The sequence below is a fragment of the Haliotis cracherodii genome, unplaced genomic scaffold (genome assembly GCF_022045235.1).
Source record: "Haliotis cracherodii isolate W230 unplaced genomic scaffold, xgHalCrac1.p SCAF_21, whole genome shotgun sequence".
In the NCBI taxonomy this organism is placed as follows: Eukaryota; Metazoa; Mollusca; class Gastropoda; order Lepetellida; family Haliotidae; genus Haliotis; species Haliotis cracherodii.
The window spans coordinates 13613719-13633580 of NW_027266277.1; the positions used below are offsets into that span (position 1 = coordinate 13613719).

At 41.3% G+C, this 19862-nt stretch overlaps 1 protein-coding gene across 5 annotated transcripts in view; it reads left to right on the plus strand.

Moving 5' to 3' along the window:
* The window catches only part of LOC139470836 (rootletin-like), a 119538-nt gene that overhangs the window by 94560 nt on the left and 5116 nt on the right, over positions 1 to 19862 (plus strand). For all 5 annotated transcript variants that reach the window (XM_071253149.1, XM_071253151.1, XM_071253153.1 and 2 more), the window contains 20 exons: positions 887 to 990; positions 1318 to 1483; positions 1913 to 2125; positions 2547 to 3259; positions 3778 to 4029; positions 5272 to 5399; positions 5719 to 5882; positions 6440 to 6563; positions 6739 to 6845; positions 7248 to 7569; positions 8390 to 8559; positions 9011 to 9190; positions 9578 to 9774; positions 10408 to 10583; positions 10933 to 11118; positions 11382 to 12059; positions 12301 to 12527; positions 13047 to 13167; positions 18520 to 18683; positions 18938 to 19117. In XM_071253149.1, coding sequence (XP_071109250.1) covers positions 887 to 990; positions 1318 to 1483; positions 1913 to 2125; positions 2547 to 3259; positions 3778 to 4029; positions 5272 to 5399; positions 5719 to 5882; positions 6440 to 6563; positions 6739 to 6845; positions 7248 to 7569; positions 8390 to 8559; positions 9011 to 9190; positions 9578 to 9774; positions 10408 to 10583; positions 10933 to 11118; positions 11382 to 12059; positions 12301 to 12527; positions 13047 to 13167; positions 18520 to 18683; positions 18938 to 19117 — 4572 coding nt within the window. The remainder of the gene's footprint in view (positions 1 to 886; positions 991 to 1317; positions 1484 to 1912; positions 2126 to 2546; positions 3260 to 3777; positions 4030 to 5271; positions 5400 to 5718; positions 5883 to 6439; positions 6564 to 6738; positions 6846 to 7247; positions 7570 to 8389; positions 8560 to 9010; positions 9191 to 9577; positions 9775 to 10407; positions 10584 to 10932; positions 11119 to 11381; positions 12060 to 12300; positions 12528 to 13046; positions 13168 to 18519; positions 18684 to 18937; positions 19118 to 19862) is intronic.

Below are 19862 nucleotides of genomic sequence, written 5' to 3' on the forward strand. Positions count from 1 at the left end.
TAAAATCTTCACCTTCAGCTCTGACAGATAGGTCCTTTAATTAGAGCAGATATTTAGATAAAAGTAAATACTTTCATGAGAAAGAACAGGTGCAGGATAACAATGCATTGACCAACTACGTTACCCTCAGATTAGCAGATGAATTAGGTATCCCCCAGAAGTATATTCACATTAATCAGTTTATCAATCCATTGCACATCCACTCATCCATCCCTCCATCCATCATCTGTCCATCCACTTATCCATCCATCCATCCATCCACTCATCCATCCATAAATCCACTTATCCATCGATCTGTTCATCACTCTATCTGTCCAACCACCCATCCACACATTATTCCAATGATGTTCCAACCCACACAGTTCCTCAAGTCCATCTGCACCAGTGATGTGCAGGGATTTGTTGAGAACCATAATTTCGTTTAATATTCAATAGGATATGATGGTGTAATGACCAATGACATTTTGTCTTCTTACTCATGGTTCTCCATGCCATATTTATTCCATACCATCCATGAACCCTAAGGAATAGTTTAACCTGCACTGCAGGACCATGCTCTGATGTAGCTGTCATTCTTTCCAGAAATAACCTCACTGTCCCCAGAGTATAAACTGCAAAGTTGCAGAAATTCCAAGTTTCTTGACCAGTTTAAAGGTTTCATTGCCTTGTCTCTTTTATTCCGCTTTTGAGTTTTAAATGCGGAATGTCCGAAAGCTGACATTTTCAATGTAGATAGAACCTTCAATCACATTTTGCCCATCCATCATCCGTCTTCTTTCATCCCAAGTCTTCCATGTAACCATCTTGTTCACAATTCATCCTTGAGGTAGTTGATCTGTTTGTGTTGTCCCTGACCTTGGTTTGACCCTGACCTGTCTGCTATCAGCTTTCGACCCTGGACAGCGCGGAGACAAGACTGAAGTATTCAGAGGCGGATCATGTCATGGATCTGGAGACAGCCCTCATCAAGTTGGAGGAAGAGCAGCAGAGGTCAGTAGCTGCAGCGGTGGTGGTAGAAGTGGCAGAAGCAATAGTAGTTGTGGTAGAAGTCACTGCAGTAGCAGAAACAGTTGAAGAAGTAGTCGACTTGCAGCTTCGTGACTAGTAATTGTTGTGATGATAGTGACAGTCTTAGAAGTAGCCCTCATCAGTAACAAATACACAATGACAAAAACATTATTTGTTAAATGAATTGGCTCATAAATGTCTCACACGTCATTGCCTGAAAAATATTTATTCAGGACTTTGCATCTGGAATTGCTTTTAACAATATTCCCCCATCTCCTGTATTCATGTGATGTACTGTCTGCTCTGCAGGAGCTCCAGTTTGGCCCACGTGAATGGTATGCTCCGAGAACAGCTCGACCAAGCTACCTCGGCCAATCATCAGCTTACGTCGGACATCCACAAACTCACTACCGACTGGCAGCGGGCTCGGGAAGAACTGGAGGTGAAGGAAACAGAGTGGAGGGAGGAAGAACATGTGAGTTACCATGGCAACAACAACAATAATAATAATAACTCCATTCAACATGGTGATGTAAATTTGTGTACCCTTCTCAATCCACATTGGCACTCTGGCTTAAATCAATGCTGGTTCTGATTCTGGCACTGTGATCTGATATCTTCACAATGGTCTAATATTGGCACTATGGTCTATGATCTGATGCTGGCACTATGATTCTGATATCTGCACAATGGTCTAATATCGGCACTATGGTCTATGATCTGATGCTGGCACTAAGATCTGATATCTGCACAATGGTCTAATATTGGCACTATGGTCTATGATCTGATGCTGCCACTGTGATCTGATATCTGCACAATGGTCTAATATTGGCACTATGGTCTATGATCTGATGCTGAACTTTAATATTATCATGAACATCATTTCAACCTTTTTACTTTCCAGACCTTCAACGAGTACTTCAGTGCTGAGCATAGCCGACTTCTGTCACTGTGGCGTGCAGTTGTAGCTTTCCGTCGCCAGTTCAGCGAGATGAAGACTGCAACAGAAAGGGACCTGGCTCATGTGCGCACAGACGTTACCAAGGCAGCACGCAGCATGCATTCAGCCTGCCTGAACCTCGGTGCCAACATGCGCAGTTCTGACACACAAACTCAGGTAGGTCGGGAACTCACATCATGGCCAGTGAAATACTTCCAGCAGTGCCAGAAATTGGATCTCAATGTGCTTATTCTTAAAATAGACAGACACAGGTTCTTCATATACACTTGGCTTCATCAGCAAACACAATACACCTCCTGCACTCACGCTTGATGTCACTCAATTGCCAACTTAAAGCAAACCAAGATGGCTGCCGTAAAGTCATTTCCAAATCATAGGGACAGTTTCGTATTCAAGGGGAAGTTTAGTATCCAAATGTTAACATTTAAGCAAGTTACCTTTGATACTTGTTAAGAAAATAGTTTTAATTACTCTTTTGTGTTTGTTGTGTGTAAACAAAAAACTAGGTCCTATTAGATTCATTTGTCATGATGGTGCCTGTTACATTAATCCACCCTGCTTATTTGACATCATCCAGGTCTTGGTGGACAGAGAACGCAGTGAGAAGATGACCATCGAAAACCAGCTTCGTGAGGAGATCCGCAAGGTGACGGAGATCCAGACAAGGTTTGATACCCACAACTCCGACCTGTCTTCTCGAGTACAGGAACTGACCATGATGAACGAGCGTCTGAAGATCCAGCTGGACGAGAAGGACAAGACCGTCAACACGCTGCAGAGGACCATCAACCAGCTGGAGGGCAACACTAGCGAGGTCTACGAGAGGGAGGTACCCGAGAGCGATACCGCTCGACAGATCCGTGAAGAAACCGAAGCGCTCCATTACGCACTCCGCAACATCGCCGAAGCCGTCATCAACGACGCTGACAGAACGGTAGAGGACAACATAGATGGAGTCACTTTACCCGAACCATTAGTCAGATCTTCATCACCACTCAGGGCAAGGTCAATTTCTCCAAGGTCAAGGTCACCTGGCATGAAGAGTCGATCCCCAACTCGTTCACCTTCCCCACGAGGGCGATCCCGCTCTCCCGCTTTCGCCGACGCCACCTTCTCAGCCGTCCAGGCTGCTCTCAACAAACGGCAACTCCAGGTATCGGATCTCCGCGCCAAGCTGGGAGCCAGCCGGGATCACACCACAACACTGAGGAAGTCCCTGGATGATGGGCAGAATGAGAAGAGGCGTCTTGAACTGCAGATCCTCAACCTCAAGGAAGACCTCGATAACGCGTGAGTTACTCACCCAGTGATCCATGCAACCGTTCAGGAAAATTATATTCGACGAGATTATAACAATCACTTAAAATGTGTCCACTTTTGAACATAATAAGTGAGTGAGTGAGTTTGGTTTTACGCCACTTTTAGCAATATTCCAGCGATATCACGGCGGGGGACACCAGAAATGGGCTTCACACATTGTACCCATGTTGGGATTCGACCCCGTGTCTTCGGCGTGACGAGCGAATGCTTTAACCACTAGGCTACCCGACCGCCCCAGAACATAATAAGATCTACTACAATATTCTATACACGGACATGGTCATAAGGTCATGTCTTGTTTTGCTGTTAGGAATTAACCTAAATTCAGTTGAAAGCCTTTAATACTGTGAAATTCTTACCACATTTTTAATTTCTTTTCCTTTTTTTATTTGCCTCTTTCCTCTTAACATATTGGGAAAGAAAATTGTAAAACAAGATATGAAGTTTTTGCTTTTCATTGACCGCCACTTCTTCCATCACTCTTACAGTCACAGAGATAAGGAAGACTCCTTCCGGGACCGAGACCGCATCAAGAACGCACTGAACGTGACAGGAAGTGAGAAGTCACAGCTAGAGAAGGTGCGACAGGAACTCAACGAGAACATCGAGGGACTTCATCGAGAGATGGAGAAACTGCAGGCCGCTAACTCTGACCTTCAGAGACAGCGGGACAACCTTGAGGACGACAAAGAGGACATCCTCAAGGACAGAGAGAGAGGACAGAAGGAGAACGAGAGATGGTGAGGATGAGTATTTGTTATCTAAAGATCACCCTCCCTCCCTCTCACCCTCCCTCCCTCCCTCCCTCCCTGTTTAAAAGCCACAACCGCATTAATTCACTTAAAATCTGAAAAAAAATAGGCTGTTATATGACACATATTGTCTCTTTAGAAATAAGGCTGCTGGATAGGAAAGAAAAAATAATTAGATAACTTCTTTACTGCTGTTATTTCATAAAGTCCACATTTATTCAGAGAAAATTAGGAGTTAAAGTGGCAATTAACTCACTATCAGAAGATGAAATTATATATTCTACAAGGATAGCATAATCCCTTATAGCATAGGCTCTTTTTGGAAGCATAAATTCAGATTAACACTTTATGCCATCAAACTTACTATCAAAATGATTTAAAGACCAGGACCTCATTCCACAGAACGATCTTAGACTTAAGATCTTAGATATAAGACTACTGTAAGCCTATGTTAAAGTATGGGAGTTACGATCATCTTAGCGCTAAGATCTTGTTATGCAAGTGGGTCCTGGGCCTCATTCCACAAAGTGATCTCAGCACAAAGCAAACCCCCATACTTTAACACTGACTTATGACAGTCGTGCTAAGATCGCCTGTATTCCACGGGGACTCCTACAGCCTTGCATGTGTGTCAATATTTGATGAGATGGGCCAATCAGCATCGTGCTAGTCTGACAACAGATCCACGCCTACTTTGTCTACTATTACGCTTTCTTATCATAAAAAATCAATTATGTTTTGTGCAAAACTTCAGGATCAATAAAAGAATAATTGCTTTGATATGAGGGTATAAATTGTTTACTACATGGGAGGCCACACAGTTTGTATACATTGTAATAAAATTAGCTCCAGTTACAGTGAATTAACAATGGAATAACAGTCATGCAACAATGTTTAAACTTACAGCTTCATTGTTGAGATGTTCCAGGGATTACAACATTGTAAATATATGCATGCACTGATTGATGATGACAGCTTATTATTCACAAATCCGCAGAAAACAGAAAGAAGATACACACAGGGGGATAGGGAATAAGAGTTATGACATTTGATTACCCTGATACTTGATGATGGTGATGTCATGAAAACACAGATGGAAGTTACGTGAAGGAAAGCATATCCCAAACTGATACTCATACTTTTGTCATGGGAAATGTTACAAAATAATTCAACTGCACACATAGTTATCATAAATGAAATGACTGAAGTCATTTTGTTTCGCTGTTTCAGCCAGAAGATGATTTCCCAGTCTGAGACGAGGCTGTCATCTCAGCGAGAAGAGCTTGTGGCCACCAAGGAGGCATTGAACCGAGCCCTCCTAGACAAAGAAGTCCTTGAAGGACAAAGGAATGAAGTTGGTACGTACACTGTCTCAGTACATAAATGTTTGTCTCTGTACATTTTGGGTGCAGGGATGAACTTTTAGACTTTCCAAACATATTAAACAACATTCTGTGATAACTTATGCAGTAATTTTAGGATGGTGTGTAGAAAAGAAATCACTTGTGATATATACACCATATTTAGCAATAATTCATTCTTGTACGGGAGACAAAAATGATAAGAAGATATTGCGGGGGTTTTATGCACATTCTAAGAATCAGATCTCTGTAAATAGCTATTGACCAACATTTGTGTAATTTCCTGATGTTAAAAAAGATGAATATTCTTTCGCAGGTGATGCGCTGTCTAGAGCTGAGCTTCAGAAGGCAGAGATTGAAGTTGAGATCAACAAGCTGAAGACGGAGGAGGCAGCTCTCCGTGATGCTCTTCTCAAGATGCAGGCTCTCAATGAGGGACTTGGCCAGGACAAGATCGAGCTCAACAAGATCATCATTCAGGTAAATACAAACCCACTTTCTCTCTCATACAAGTAAATACAAACCCACTTTCTCACTCATACAAGTAAATACAAACCCACTTTCTCACTCATACAAGGAAATACAAACCCACTTTCTCACTCATACAAGTAAATACAAACCAACTTTCTCACTCATGCAAGTAAATACAAACCCAATTTCTCACTCATAAAAGTAAAAACAGTTCAAATCCAATTCACTTACTCACTCACTTACCTGTAGAGATCAAGGTTAGAATTGGTCTTCAGCAACCAATGCTCATCTTGAGAGGTGAGAATGCTTGTCCTAAGAGGCGACTGACGGGTTGATGCATGTCATCGTATCCCAATTATATAGATCAATGCTCATATCAGTCTCCAGATTTTCTGGTCCAGACTAGATTATTTACAGACCACCATCTTATAGCAGGAATATAGCAGTGAGGCCTTACACAACAAACAAACAAATACTCACTCACAGAGGTAAGAGAGGAAAGAATAAGACATTGATTGCATCTCTAGGACTTTAAAGAATCAATAAGACTATGTCTACTCTTGTAGATGGAAGCTGAGAAGTCTAATCTGGCCAGTGATAAGTCCGCCTTGGAGCAGGATAAGGCTGGTATCCGCGAGGAACTGGTCCGAGTTGAGCAGGAGAAGATGGATCTCGAAACCGAGAAAATCGGTAAGTCATATCTGGAAAATTAGCTTCATTTTTTAAAATTATTTTTGACTTTAAAATGATTTTCAATAATTTGTCCTCAAAGAAGTAACCGGCTTGGAGTGTCTTAAAATGTGATTGTTTTGGAAAGAAGATCTGTAGCTCTTGATATTAACAATTGGGTATTGTTGACCATCAGGTCTGAACCAGACACTGGAACTTTCGGAGTTGACTCGTCAACAGCTGGAGGAAGAGATCCGCGCCTTGAATGGCGAGAAGGCCAATGTGCAAGCTGAGTTGTCAATGGTGAGAAGCAAATATCGTAAACTCAAATATCTATAACAATATCTGCATTGATTCCGATAAACTTTAATACATGCTTGATCTTAGATATATCTTAGATATATCTAAGAATATCTGGAAAACTACCTTGTACAAGCAATTTCTAAATTAACCAATACTGCAATTTTTACCCATCTTCTTTAAGACCTATATCCAAACAGATTTTTCTGTACATCTTTGGGTTGATGGGGTAGCCTAGTGGTTACAGTGTTCCCTTGTCACACCTAACACCCTTGTTTGATTCTCCACATGAGGACAATGTGTGTATCCCATATCTGGTGTCCCTTGCCCTGATATTGCTGGAGTATTGCTCACAGCGGCGTAATAACCACACTCACTCACTTGTGCATCCTTGTTTTCTTTAAGGTTTCTCGTCAGAAGCAAGCTCTTACTGACGAACTGCTGACCGCGAGGAAGGAACTTGAGCGCAACCAGGCAGCGTATGACCGTATCGTTAAGGAGAAGGAGATCTTGATGACTGACAAGGGCGAGCTCGTGGTGCAGGTGACTGCGACTGAGCGAGAGAACCGCATGCAGAGCGAGAGCGTGGCCTCCCTAACCTCCGAGAAGGACCAGCTTGAGGCGGCACTGTACGAGGCACAGCAGAGCGTGCAGATGTTGGAGGTCAGGAAGTCGCAGCTGGAGGGCGAAAACCAGGAACTCATCGTTCGCAAGGAGAACCTGCAAGGTCAGGGTCACTGCACATGTGCAGATAACATACGAAAGAAACTAGGATGGCTTTTAAGTGTCACAGTAAAAATATGACACCTTGTTTCTAGATATAAACTGTTTAATTATTTGTATTTGAAAGTGTAACATTTCTGAAAGTACAAAGTTCATGTTCATTTTGTGTATACAAGAGCAACAATCTTTTCTCTAAAAATCCCCCATTGTTTCTAGTTTTACAAAGTTTCCCATCATTTTGAATCAGAACGTGAAACAGTGTACTGGTATAACAAAAGTTCATAGTGTTCAGTGTCACAAGGGGCGGTCGGGTAGCCTAGTGGTTAAAGTGTTATCTTGTCACGCCGAAGACCGGGGTTCGATTCCCGACATGGGTACAATGTGTGAAGGCCATTTCTGGTGTTCCCTGCCGTGATATTGGTGGAATATTGCTAAAAGCGGCTTAAAACCATACTCACTCACTCACTCAGTGTCACAAAGTTCCCCTCTGTTCTTTGTGTCACAAAGTTGTCCATTGGTCCGAGTGTCCGTGACTCAGTTATATCTAAAAGCTGATCACTGTTTTGTTCAGATGTAAAAGCTGCTCTCTGGATACAAAGGTCAAACAATGTGTTTGGTGAAGGTTGAACAATGTGTGTTTAGTGAAGGTTGAACAATGTGTGTTTCGTGAAGGTTGAACAATGTGTGTTTCTTGAAGGTCAAACAATGTGTGTTTCGTGAAGGTTGAACAATGTGTGTTTCGTGAAGGTTGAACAATGTGTGTTTCGTGAAGGTCAAACAATGTGTGTTTCGTGAAGGTTGAACAATGTGTGTTCGTGTTGCAGCTGAGATCCAGCGTCTGGTGAAGGAGAAGGAGGCAGACATTGATCGGGCTGAGCACCACCGCGAGGGTCTCACCTCACGCATGCAGCAGATGGAACGTGACCTGCAGATGGCGCTCACACAGGAGAAGCAGTCACATGAGGAGGATGTGGAAAGACTCAGTCGAGAAAGGGTGCGTGCTACAGCTTTATCCCCAATCGTATCACTTCATTATAAGAATTGACTTCAGTAAAGTTTGCCTTTATGGAGGTATGAACCTAAAAAACAGTGTTCATATTCAAAGTCAATTTTTACAAATAAGTATGTCATAATAACTTCACAGGCAGCCTATTAAATCATTAACATTAAAAAACTGTAGAAAACAATACGAAATCAGTGGCAGTATTCAACGCAATAATGCCACGCAAGCCACACCTACCCTGTTATCAGACAATCAGGAAACATTAATTCGGTACTGGGCAATGCTTAAGAATCGGTTCATGGCTGGGTTTGCCAATCAAATGCTACAGAATCACTTGCTTTATTTTTATATACCTATCAACAATTTATGAGAAATGTCATTTTTGGATTAAAAAAGACATTGATGAATCGATATTGATAATGATGAAATCGGTACATTTCAGGATTCGCAGCGCATGCAGTTTGACAACGAGCGAGAGCAGCTCCTCCACCATCACAACCTGGAGAAGGAAGACATGAGTTCCCGCTTTGACAACGAGCGCGAGGAACTCCATGAGAATCTGGCCTCCCTACAGCGTGACCGTGACGACGCTCTCCTCATGGCCGAGAACGACAAGCAGCAGGTAGGTCGGGGTCCCGAGATGTTTCTGATGAATCACTGTACAGAGTTGTGTCCCTTCTCTGCCAGGATTTGCTGACTGGGGGTTTCAGATCTTAAATTGTCATCCAGATTATGATTCTTGTCTGTAGGTTGTGATTTGTGGATTTCATGAAACTTGTGTCATGTAAAAAAAATTAAAACTGAAAAAATATTAAGACTAGTGTCTAATTCCCAATCACTTGATCACTTGTTTGTAGGTTTCTTAAAATCTTCATTGGATCGCTGTGGCAAATTCAAGCAATTAATGTCAGACTTTGAAACAAGAAAATAATCATTTTAGTTTTAATATTTCAAACATTTAATCTTGTTTATCGTTAAATGAAAATAACAATTGAACTTTCCGCTTCAGGCAATGTCCATCTTGGAGCAGGAGAAGAGTACACTGCAGGAACGGTACTCGCAGCTGCAGGTCGACCTGAACAGCCTCAACACCGAGTACGAGCGACTGAAGCGCGAGTACCAGACCCGCCTTGAGACGGACCGAAGCAGCATCAACAGTCTCCAGTCTCAGCTCAAGAACTTCCAGCAACAGTTTGAGGAGACCACGTACGTTACCCACAGTTTCGAACTTGTTAGCTTGGACATTAGAGCATTGTACAAACCAACAAATAGTTTTACTTTGTGACCTATACATCCTCCAGTGGTCTAGAACTGTGAAGATACGGGGAAGAATAGGTCTTCAGCAACCCATGCTTGCTGTAAATGGGGACTATGCTTGTCGTAAGAGGCAACTAACGGGATCGGGTGATCAGGCTCGTTGACTTGGTTAGTGCATGTCCTCGTATCTCAGTTGTGTTGATCGATGCTCATGATGTCAACCGCTGGATTGTCTGGTCCAGATGCAATTATTTACAGAACGCCGTCATATAGCTGAAATATTGCTGAGTACAGCGTTAAACAACAAACAAACAAATCAATGGTTTATGGTGTCGAAACACATAGTTGTCTCCCTTACATGTGACAGGATAATTGGTCATCGTTTGACTCCCAGATCTGGTAGATAATGATGTTGGGGATTTCTGTGCCAACCTGTGAACCTCGTCACACTGATTAAATCAATGTCCAACCTCTCGTCAAAATTAATTTTCAATTTTAAATACATCTGACACACCTTACGATTGTAAAACAATTTGTTCGCCACACAGGATATTTATTGTTGGGTGTTTTTTTCATCTACAGCGAGGGACATGAGCGAGAGGTGAAGGATCTCACTCTGCAGATCCGTGAGATCGGCCGTCAGCGAGAAGGTGCCCTCCGTGAGGTGGCGGAACTCAAGGTGCAACTCAAGCTGGTTGAGGAGACGCGAGACTCCATCAGACGAGACCTCATCGATGCTAACAGGAAGATTAGAGAAGGTGATTCATCTTAATGCCAAGGAAACACTGTTCAAGCAGTGTTTGTTTGTTTGTTGTTCAACACCGCTCTAAGCAATATTCCAGCTATATGACAGTGGTCTGTAAATAATCGAGTCTGAAACAGACAATCCAGTAATTGACATCATGAGCATCGATCCGCGTAACTGGGATACGATGACATGCATCAACCAAGTCAGCGAGCCTGACCACCCGATCCCGTTAGTTGCCTCTTAGGACAAGCATAGGTTCAAGCAGTGAACTTATATTCATGACAAAATAACAAACAGATGAGAAATTGTTTTCATATTTCCTGGAAAATGAGATCATTTCAATCATTCTTTTTTTCCAGCCGAGGAAATGAAGGATCAGCTCCGCAAGGATGTCCTTGACCTTAAGCGTGCTGTAAATGACGAGATCCACGAAAAGGATGCCATAGGGAAGGCAGCAGATGACCTCCGCAACAAGGTGAAGAAGGCAGAGGCCGACAAGACAGAGCTCAGTCGCGGCCTCCAAGAGGCCAAACAGAGGATTATCAGTAAGTGAAATTGTGTTCTTTTGCATCGCATCATGATGAGGTTTATAAGTAAGGATAAGATTTATGGATGAACAGCTTCTTTATTACAATTAGGAGCTTACTTAGTACTCCAACTTCTAAATGCCTCTCAAAGAAGTTATGAGGTTTATAGCTCAGTAAAATGATTCATTCCAATATATAGTATTATTCTATTCGACTGCAATAAAGCTAAAATCGGCAATTTTTGTTTACGTATATTGTCATGGAAACACTTCTCTCTTCAGTCATGGAGGATCAAAGGGTTGTCATTCAGAAAGAGTCTGGTGACCTCCGCATGAACCTGCGGGAGGTGGAGAAGGCTCGTCTTGAGGCTCGGCGTGAGCTGCAGGATCTGCGTCGACAGGTGAAGATGCTCGATGGCGAGCGCAGCAAGCTTGGCAAGGAGGTGTGTGACCTCCAGGTCAGGGTCGCTCGGGACGAAGACAAGGAGGAAGAGTCGAGGAAGGCTTCGTTCGACCTCAAACAGAAGGTTGTCGAGACCGAGGCTAGCCGCGAGGCTCTCCGTAAGGAACTGGCCAACATGCAGAGAAAGATGGGTGAACTCATTGATGAATCGCGTCTGAAGGAACGTGACTACCAGCTGTCATTCGAAGACAGCCGTAGAGGAGAACGCAAACTGATCGACCAATGCAAGAACTACGAGATCTCGCTTGATACCACCAATAATGAAATATCGGATCTCCGCCTCAAGCTGAGTGGCGCTGAAGGCAGGGTTAATGCCCTTGAAGCAACCCTTGCCAGGCTAGAGGGAGCTAAACGCGATGTGGAATTCAAACTGAGCAGCATCGTGTCAAGTCTCCGACGTACTATCGGCTTCCGACAGGACATGCCCCGAGCACGTAGCCCTATCCGTTCTCGCAGCCCCAGTCCAAAGAGATCACGACCAACATCCCCATCCAAAGGTAAAGGATATTCAACAGATGCATAGAGTAAAATGTCAAGTCAACAGTAATAACTCATAAAATAATCCATCTAACTCCTTAACAGTAGGAGATATAGAAACCATTTATTTTACAATATAAGGTTGAACTGAATATTAGGAACAACATCAATCAAAAATCACTCTCACAACTTCTCCTCACTGATGAATATTCACAACATATGCTGCAAACCCATGTTATATATCGCAACAATCTTCTTCAGGATTTGACAGTACGTACGCCACCACAACTGATGGGCGTGGCTCCCCCATCCCCCGCACAGGATCACCCACCCGGTCGGGCAGCCCCCTCAGGTCCACCAGCCCCCTCCGTAGCCGCAGCATGTCCCCAATGCGACGTGACTTCGCCGCTCTTGATGTCGACCCCGAGGCTGTCCGTATGGCCCTCCGAGACTTCATGCAGCAGCTGGCTTCATCCGAGAGAGAACGAGTAAGTATTCATCCTACAAGGGGCGGTCGGGTAGCCTAGTGGTAAAAGCATTCCCTTGTCACGTCGAAGACCCGGGTTCGATTCCCAACATGGGTACAATGTGTGAAGCCCATTTCTGGTGTCACCCACTGTGATATTGCTGGAATATTGCTAAAAGCGGCATAAAACCATACTCACTCACCCTGTCCGTAGCGTGAAGACCCAGTGTAGATTCCCCACATGGGTACAGTGCTCATGCTAGTGTTCCCTGTTATTCTATGGTTGGAATATTGCCCCAAACCTGCTCAGTTCATGTTAACCATCCTAAATTGCCATGCTTTGGATTTGTAACTGGTGTCTTCACACTGGTGACACATTTATGCCCATTGCTCAAGGTACATGACTGAGAATTTACTCCATGCAGGATAGTAAGGCCAAATACGTTTAAGATTTTGTGAGACAAGAAGGAAAATGTGATGAGTAAAGATAGATTATCGTCCAAGTGTCATGTGACTGATGGTGAAATCTGATTGGTTGCAGGACGACGCCATGGTGCAGGTGCGCAGCATGGCCACACAGGTCAAGGACACTGAAGAGGAGCGTGATCGCACGGAGATCCGCCTTCAGCAGCTGCAGAGGTCACTCGGGGAAGTTGAAGAAGGTCAGTGCCGTTTTCTGGGTGAATTGTATTTTACATTCTTCGGGGAGAGTCGGGTAGCCAAGTGGTTAAAGCTTTTTTTCTGTTCTCATAGTATAAAATCTTAGATCTTTAAACAGACCCTCTTCACTGTCTGCTATCCAATTAGTAGTTGCGCGGGAAATAGTATTAAAGGATCTAAATTTTAGATAGCTTTTAGGAGAAGCCTTAAGGATGCAGTCATGATCAGAACAGGTTGTTGTAGTTGTTGAGGTTGTTTTAGTTGTTGTACATGTGGTGGTCAGTGGGGCAGCATCGTGGTTTAAGCATACGCTTGTCACGCCAAAGACATGGGTTCGATTCCTCACATTCGGAAACCCATTTCTGCTGTACCCTGCTGTGATGTTGCTGGAATACTGCTCAAAGCATTGTAAACCCAACACACTCACTCACTCACTGAAAATGTGGTTGGTGAAGTCAATGTGATGTTGGCATCAGAGGTATACTTTGGGACTGAGGCTGGTAAGAGTTGTCTCCCATTATTCTTCTACCATCTCAGTGTTGATCTCCTCCAGTGTCAGAACCACAGCATCTGTTAATGTAGTAAAGTATGGTTTACCCTGTATTCATATTTTGATAATCACACAAGTACACAATACATGTTTATTTATTGATCACAAAATCATGTCTATCTTACAAAAGTCTGTTTACAATATAAAGCAGGTCATTATAGACATTGCCTTATTCAAACTGAAAATAGCAATGTTGAGCAACACTCACTTACTCTTTTATTCACACATTGAATTTTTTTTAAAATATCTGTTTTGATTAATTTCCAGTTTCATATTTTTTGGACAAAATCGGTATCATTCTAAAATAAAGTTTTCAAAGCTTCTTATTAACTTTAAGATTAGAGCATTGTTAACCAATGTTCAATCAAGATGTGTATTTCTCTTGTCCACACAGTCTGACCGTCCTGTTTTGAGAGTAAGCTGCAATAAAACCGTCAATACCGATTTGTGGCAACTGTTCTCAAGGACTTGCATAGGATCATAAATAGTGATCGATGATAGCGAGTGCGACAAATCCTGTCATGAAATTGTGATCTGCGTGATAGGGTATTAGTGGTATCTTAGGGGGGATACAGTATCTGTAGAAAGCATGTTTGAGTTGATGGGTTTGATGAAACTCATTCTGACAAAGTCACCAGTACGCCCGACACCACACAACACATCAATTGGAACAACTTGGGACCAATAATGTGTTTTTTATTCTTTACATGTTTCATTATTTCTAATTAAATTTTCATTTCATCAAATTTTCATTAAAAATTGATAAAAATTTGTTCCATGAAATTCTTCTCTCAAATAGGATGAAATAATTGAATTAGTGACATGGGCTGGTTTGACGTAGTGAATATAAAACTATTTATATCATAGGCCTTATGTTTTTCAAAGGTAGTCCTGTAAAGTCAGTTAATATAAACTCTGTATGATATTTCTCATGATGTTCCAATATAATGCACTCCTTCACATGGTTCTCTTTGATGTTAGCATTTTGCTGACTTGATAAGTACCATTGACTAGTATGTGATTACACGCAGGCTTCGGGTCATTTGATCCCTGTAAGATAGAGTCGTGAGGCGTGCAATAACTAATCAAATGGATCTGAATTTGACACTTATGGTAACGATTCCATTACAACCTGACAGACAGCAACACAAGGACATTTTATGATTTATTGGAATTATTACCTGACCAGGAATACCACTTCAGTGGCAACATTAGGAAAGCAGTATATTATATCATCCACATTGAACCCACATGATGAAAGACATAGAGGTTGTCAAAAGCTTTATGTCTGAATTCTGTACTCAACACAATGGGCATTGAATAAGTTTGGATGAATCTACACAGGCTAGGTGCTCCTGTATTAGTTGTATTTGCTAGGAATGCCAACAGCTCCTTAAGTCAACACTTCACTTTTCTGTTTTCCCGGTTACCTGCCTGAAGGTCAGTGCAGGCTTATTACAATCAATATTTATCTGAGACGACTCCCCCCTGGATCCAGACTGGTGTGGACATGTTTGAAAGGGTATAACGCCTCATTGTGACTGAGATATGCTGTGACTTATTGGCCCTCTTAGGTTTGCTACCAATGCCAACTCAGGAATTTATTCCCGCTGACAGATCACTGGAGATCGGTGGAAATAATTTACAGTTGTGACTAGTTGTAGGTAACACCTCTGAAGCGGCCATTTTGTGACACTTAGAAACAGGAGGCTGTGATTTTGTGAATATGGTGTGAGGGTATTTAAATGCAGGTGTTTTATCCTGCATATTTTGGCAGCAATGAATCAGGATTCTGTGCAATAATGGAACGTTGAATAAGAATGTTGCAATACTAGCCTTTCACTGCCTCACCACTGTAAGGAGCTTTGTGACTATGTATCGCATATACCAACTACCGTCCTATCACCTAACACTGCCGGGATTTCTACCCACATCTCAAAAGCAGTCACAACACTCGGACTGTCTTTCTAAAGGATCATCCTTGTCTGTTTTATCAGAACTTCCCTGTCACGATGGTTTGTACACTCGTTATTTGATTTTTGACAGTTCTGTTTTGCAAAATCATTGCCATTTATATTTTATATGACCTGGCATTTATATTTTCTGATATCAATTATGCATGCTTCATGTTTCCATAGTTACATTTCTGTCTCTGTTTATTTTATTTTTTTAACTTTGAACATGAAAAAATAATTGTGAAGAATTTTGCATACATTTTGTAAGTTCCATATTATATTTATCTGTAAGTCAATATTTCATTCCCTTGAGATTAGAACCACTTCAAATTATAAAATATTGTTATAACTCATGTGTTTGAGCTAATGAAACCTTAATTAATTCACTGTGTATTAAAATGGGAAATATATCTAGTGTACATGCTCTCCTGATCTCTTGTCTTTCCACATTGTATGATATTTTTGTATTAGTATAAAGCAATATTTTTAATTTATGCTTGGAAATATCTAATCATGAACAGGAGTTTTATCTTTGTTGTTAAATATTCAACTTTCCAAAGTTCATGTTTAATGCAAAGAGCTATTACAATAGAAACAAGAAAGTATATTGTATTTTCACCTGTGTTCACCTGGTTTATATAACGAGTGATTCAGGTGAGAGGTCGTTAAGGAAGGCCTTGTATTGTTATGAGTGTATCGCATTGTGTCTCTGCATAATAACAGGCCTGGATTATTGTCTCAGGTGCGACATTCCCGGGATGCCATTGTCCTGTAATCAATACCTACCTGTTTCACTCCTTACAACCAGAATGAATTAATGATTGACTTGTGTATTAAGTTACTGCTACATTCTCCGGGTGGGCGTTCCTGGTAGAAAATTAGTTCTTAGCATGGTTAAGGTTGTAGATGAATGACATGTGCTGTTGGAAAATCCCAAAGCAATAGGTTCCCATAAAGATTTCATTACTTTCGTGATCCTTTTCAGCTAAAAAATAACATTTTATAAACATATCTGTAGGATATTTATCTCCATATATAAATTATAATAGATTCTCATTAAGATTTAATCACTATTGTGATCATTTTCTGTGATGCTAAAAAATGTTTTATAATATCTATATAATATATATTTCCATATAAAGCTGTCTGTTCAAGTTTGCTTAGCTATCAACAACAAAAATTAGCATATAATACAATTAATTCCTGATCTGAATGTCTGCCAATATATTATAGTACATTTATTTAAGGTATTGTGAGAGTTTGTTGATAAACGAAAGGCTATAAATTGGAATTGTAAGGTTGATTAAGCATGTATTTATTCATAGCTACTTTCCAGAGAATGTTATTATCCTGCTAGTGAAAGAGGTTTTGAATGGTCTCTGCTTATATCGTAATAAATCTACAGGGAATAGTTAACTCAAACATAAGCACACAGAAAGGCTGGGGGCAGCATAAGTATGTATATTACCCTTCTCCTCTGTTAAGCGTTATGGCACAATATTGTCCGGTCAAAGGGTCAGGCATGATTAGCATAAGTACGGGTTAACATTGTACTGGTTGAATGGGTAATGGTGTGATCTTTGTAGGGTTCATTTTGTTGATGTTGTCAGGAGTCCTGTGGCTCCAATACAATTAATTGTGTCGGCTTGTCACGGTCATAATAACCCTTTGACCAGTCTAAGGTTTTGAATAATCGACAGATCAGACAACAATGTTGTGAGAGTAACTTAAAGCTAGTCGGGTGTGCCAGTTGTATGTTATTATACCTCACTGTGGCCTTTTCCCCTTGAGTGAGTGAGTATGGTTTTACGCCGCTTTTAGCAATATTCCAGCAATATCATGGCGGGGGACACCAGAAATGGGTGATACACATTGTACCCATGTCGGAAATCGACGCCGGGTCTTTAGTGTGACGAGGAAACGCTTTAACCACTAGGCTACCCGACCACCCCCCTTTTCCCTTGAGATTAATATACCCCTTTAAGACTTGGCACCAAGGGTAGCTGTAAAATTGCTGATGTGACAAGTAATTTTTACTCTCAGCAATGCTAGAAATATAGATGAAATTCAAAGGCTCTTTCTTGCTATCAATATAATCCTTGAATTAAAAATTAAAGATTTTGTGAGTCCTTAGATTCAAATTGGAACTCTCTTATGGTAATACTCTAGGGGGTACACACTTTGTCATGTTTGCACTATATTTTTTATATTTGAATCAGGAATTATTTTTGTATTGACCTATAAAAAAAGACTAGGGCATTGAACTCATTGGCCTTGTATGTTTAGTAGTATCACTTTCACATCTTGGGATATTTTTCAGTTTCTATTGTTTACATGAAGCTGATTCTTCTAGGAAAGATAAGGAGTGATTGATGTGGTCAGGCTCCAGAAACTACCGTTACTTATCAGCTTTGCTTTTATTACAATCTCTTAGATTTAGGTGTTCCATTGATGCAAGATAAGCTGTTCTGGTGTTCTTCTGTTTAGCTAAGCCCCTAGTCATTGGTTCAGCTGAATACTGATTGAAATAAATCAGTATTAGGTATTGAATAAGTCAGTTGAAACAACAGATTGTAAAAGTTGTGTGGAAACTAGCATGTTTAAGTTGGGAATTCAAATTAACCCAAATACATTGAATAACATTTGGGCTGGTGAGATACCTCAGATATAGTTAAAAGTTGATAATGAACAGACAAGAATGATAATTTTATTATTTAAATCAAAATTACCATTCATAGCAATATTTTTAGGACAGTTGATGAAAAAGGCTAGATTCTCATTTTATTTAATAATTTTGATTTTTTTCTTTGAAACAAACCTGTTATATTGTGAATGTGTCCTGATTACAGACAAGCGCGGTATTGATGGCCGCCTCGCCAGCGCCCAGACAGCTCTCATGCTGCAGGAGGAGACCATCCGACGCAACGAGCGGGAGAGGAAGACGATGGCCGACAAGGTCAGCGCCCTCGAGAGGAACGTTGCAGCCACTGAGTCAGAGAAGAGACAGCTGCAGGTTAGTGTAAACATCCCACTTCACCCAATACAGTGTTCCAGCTAATACATTCAAATAAACATCACAGATTTGAAATAGGATTTTGAATAACCGTATACCTTACAAAGATCTTTCAATTCACTATTGTTTAATTTGTTGACATTAACTGAAATATATAGCTGGTTAAGTCAACATTAAGCCCATTGGCACCATTTTGATATGTGAAGATGAGATTGAAGGTGGAGATTTGATCAAGCATCTATTTTACCTTTCAGGAGAAGATTGCCAAACTGAAACAGTCCGAGTCGAAGTTGGAGGAGGATAAGAAGACAATGAGGTCCTGCTTGGACGATGCTGAGAACAGATGTACGAAGCTGGAGCTGACCCGTCGCTCCATGGAGGGAGAGATGCAGAGGCTGAAGCTGGCCATGAACGACAAGGAGACCGAGAACCAGGTAAATACAGCCACTGATTGGTCAATAAGTTATTTTTATTTCGTTAATTATTCAAAATTCATACTTGGCTGCAAGTGTGCAATATTTTTAATGAGCTGAAGAGGCTTATTGTTTTATTTTTTAATATTATATAGAAATATTTATATCATAATGAAGTTATTAACTGTTGATTTCTTTTGCCTCCGGGTGTATATTTCCATTATTCCACTTGTCTGAATTATGTGAATTGCTCAAGCTGTGATCTTTGAAATCAATTGCAGCCACTTGCTGCTAACATGGCCCAGTTAATCAAAAGCATTGTTGAGGTTTTATTAATATTACATGAGAATTGCCCTGGCCGCTAATTAACTGCTGCAGTCTGATGTGGCACGACTCAGATTCTAGCAGATGTAAGAGACCAGACCACACTGTCTGTGTGTACATGATGGCCTGAAGCTTTCTTTCTATCTGTGAGGGTTAGACATTGTGATTCGGGTATGGATCATCGTTCAGAGAAGCGTAGTAAATCTCCCAAGTCCATGGACTTGCTTCTAAAGCATGTCAAGTCTAACTGTTTCAAGCTGGTAGCTGTAGGAATTCAGAACAAGCCATTGAAGGTGTGTGTGGCTTTTGGGAGACTTGTGAAGGCAGCCAAGCCAGGTTCAGATGGTGCTGTGTCACTTTCGTTGGATTTCATTCTGCAGTGTTGTTTGAGCAAGATCCTTGGGATAAGTGGTTGTGATAGTTTGAAAAAGCAGAGGAAATG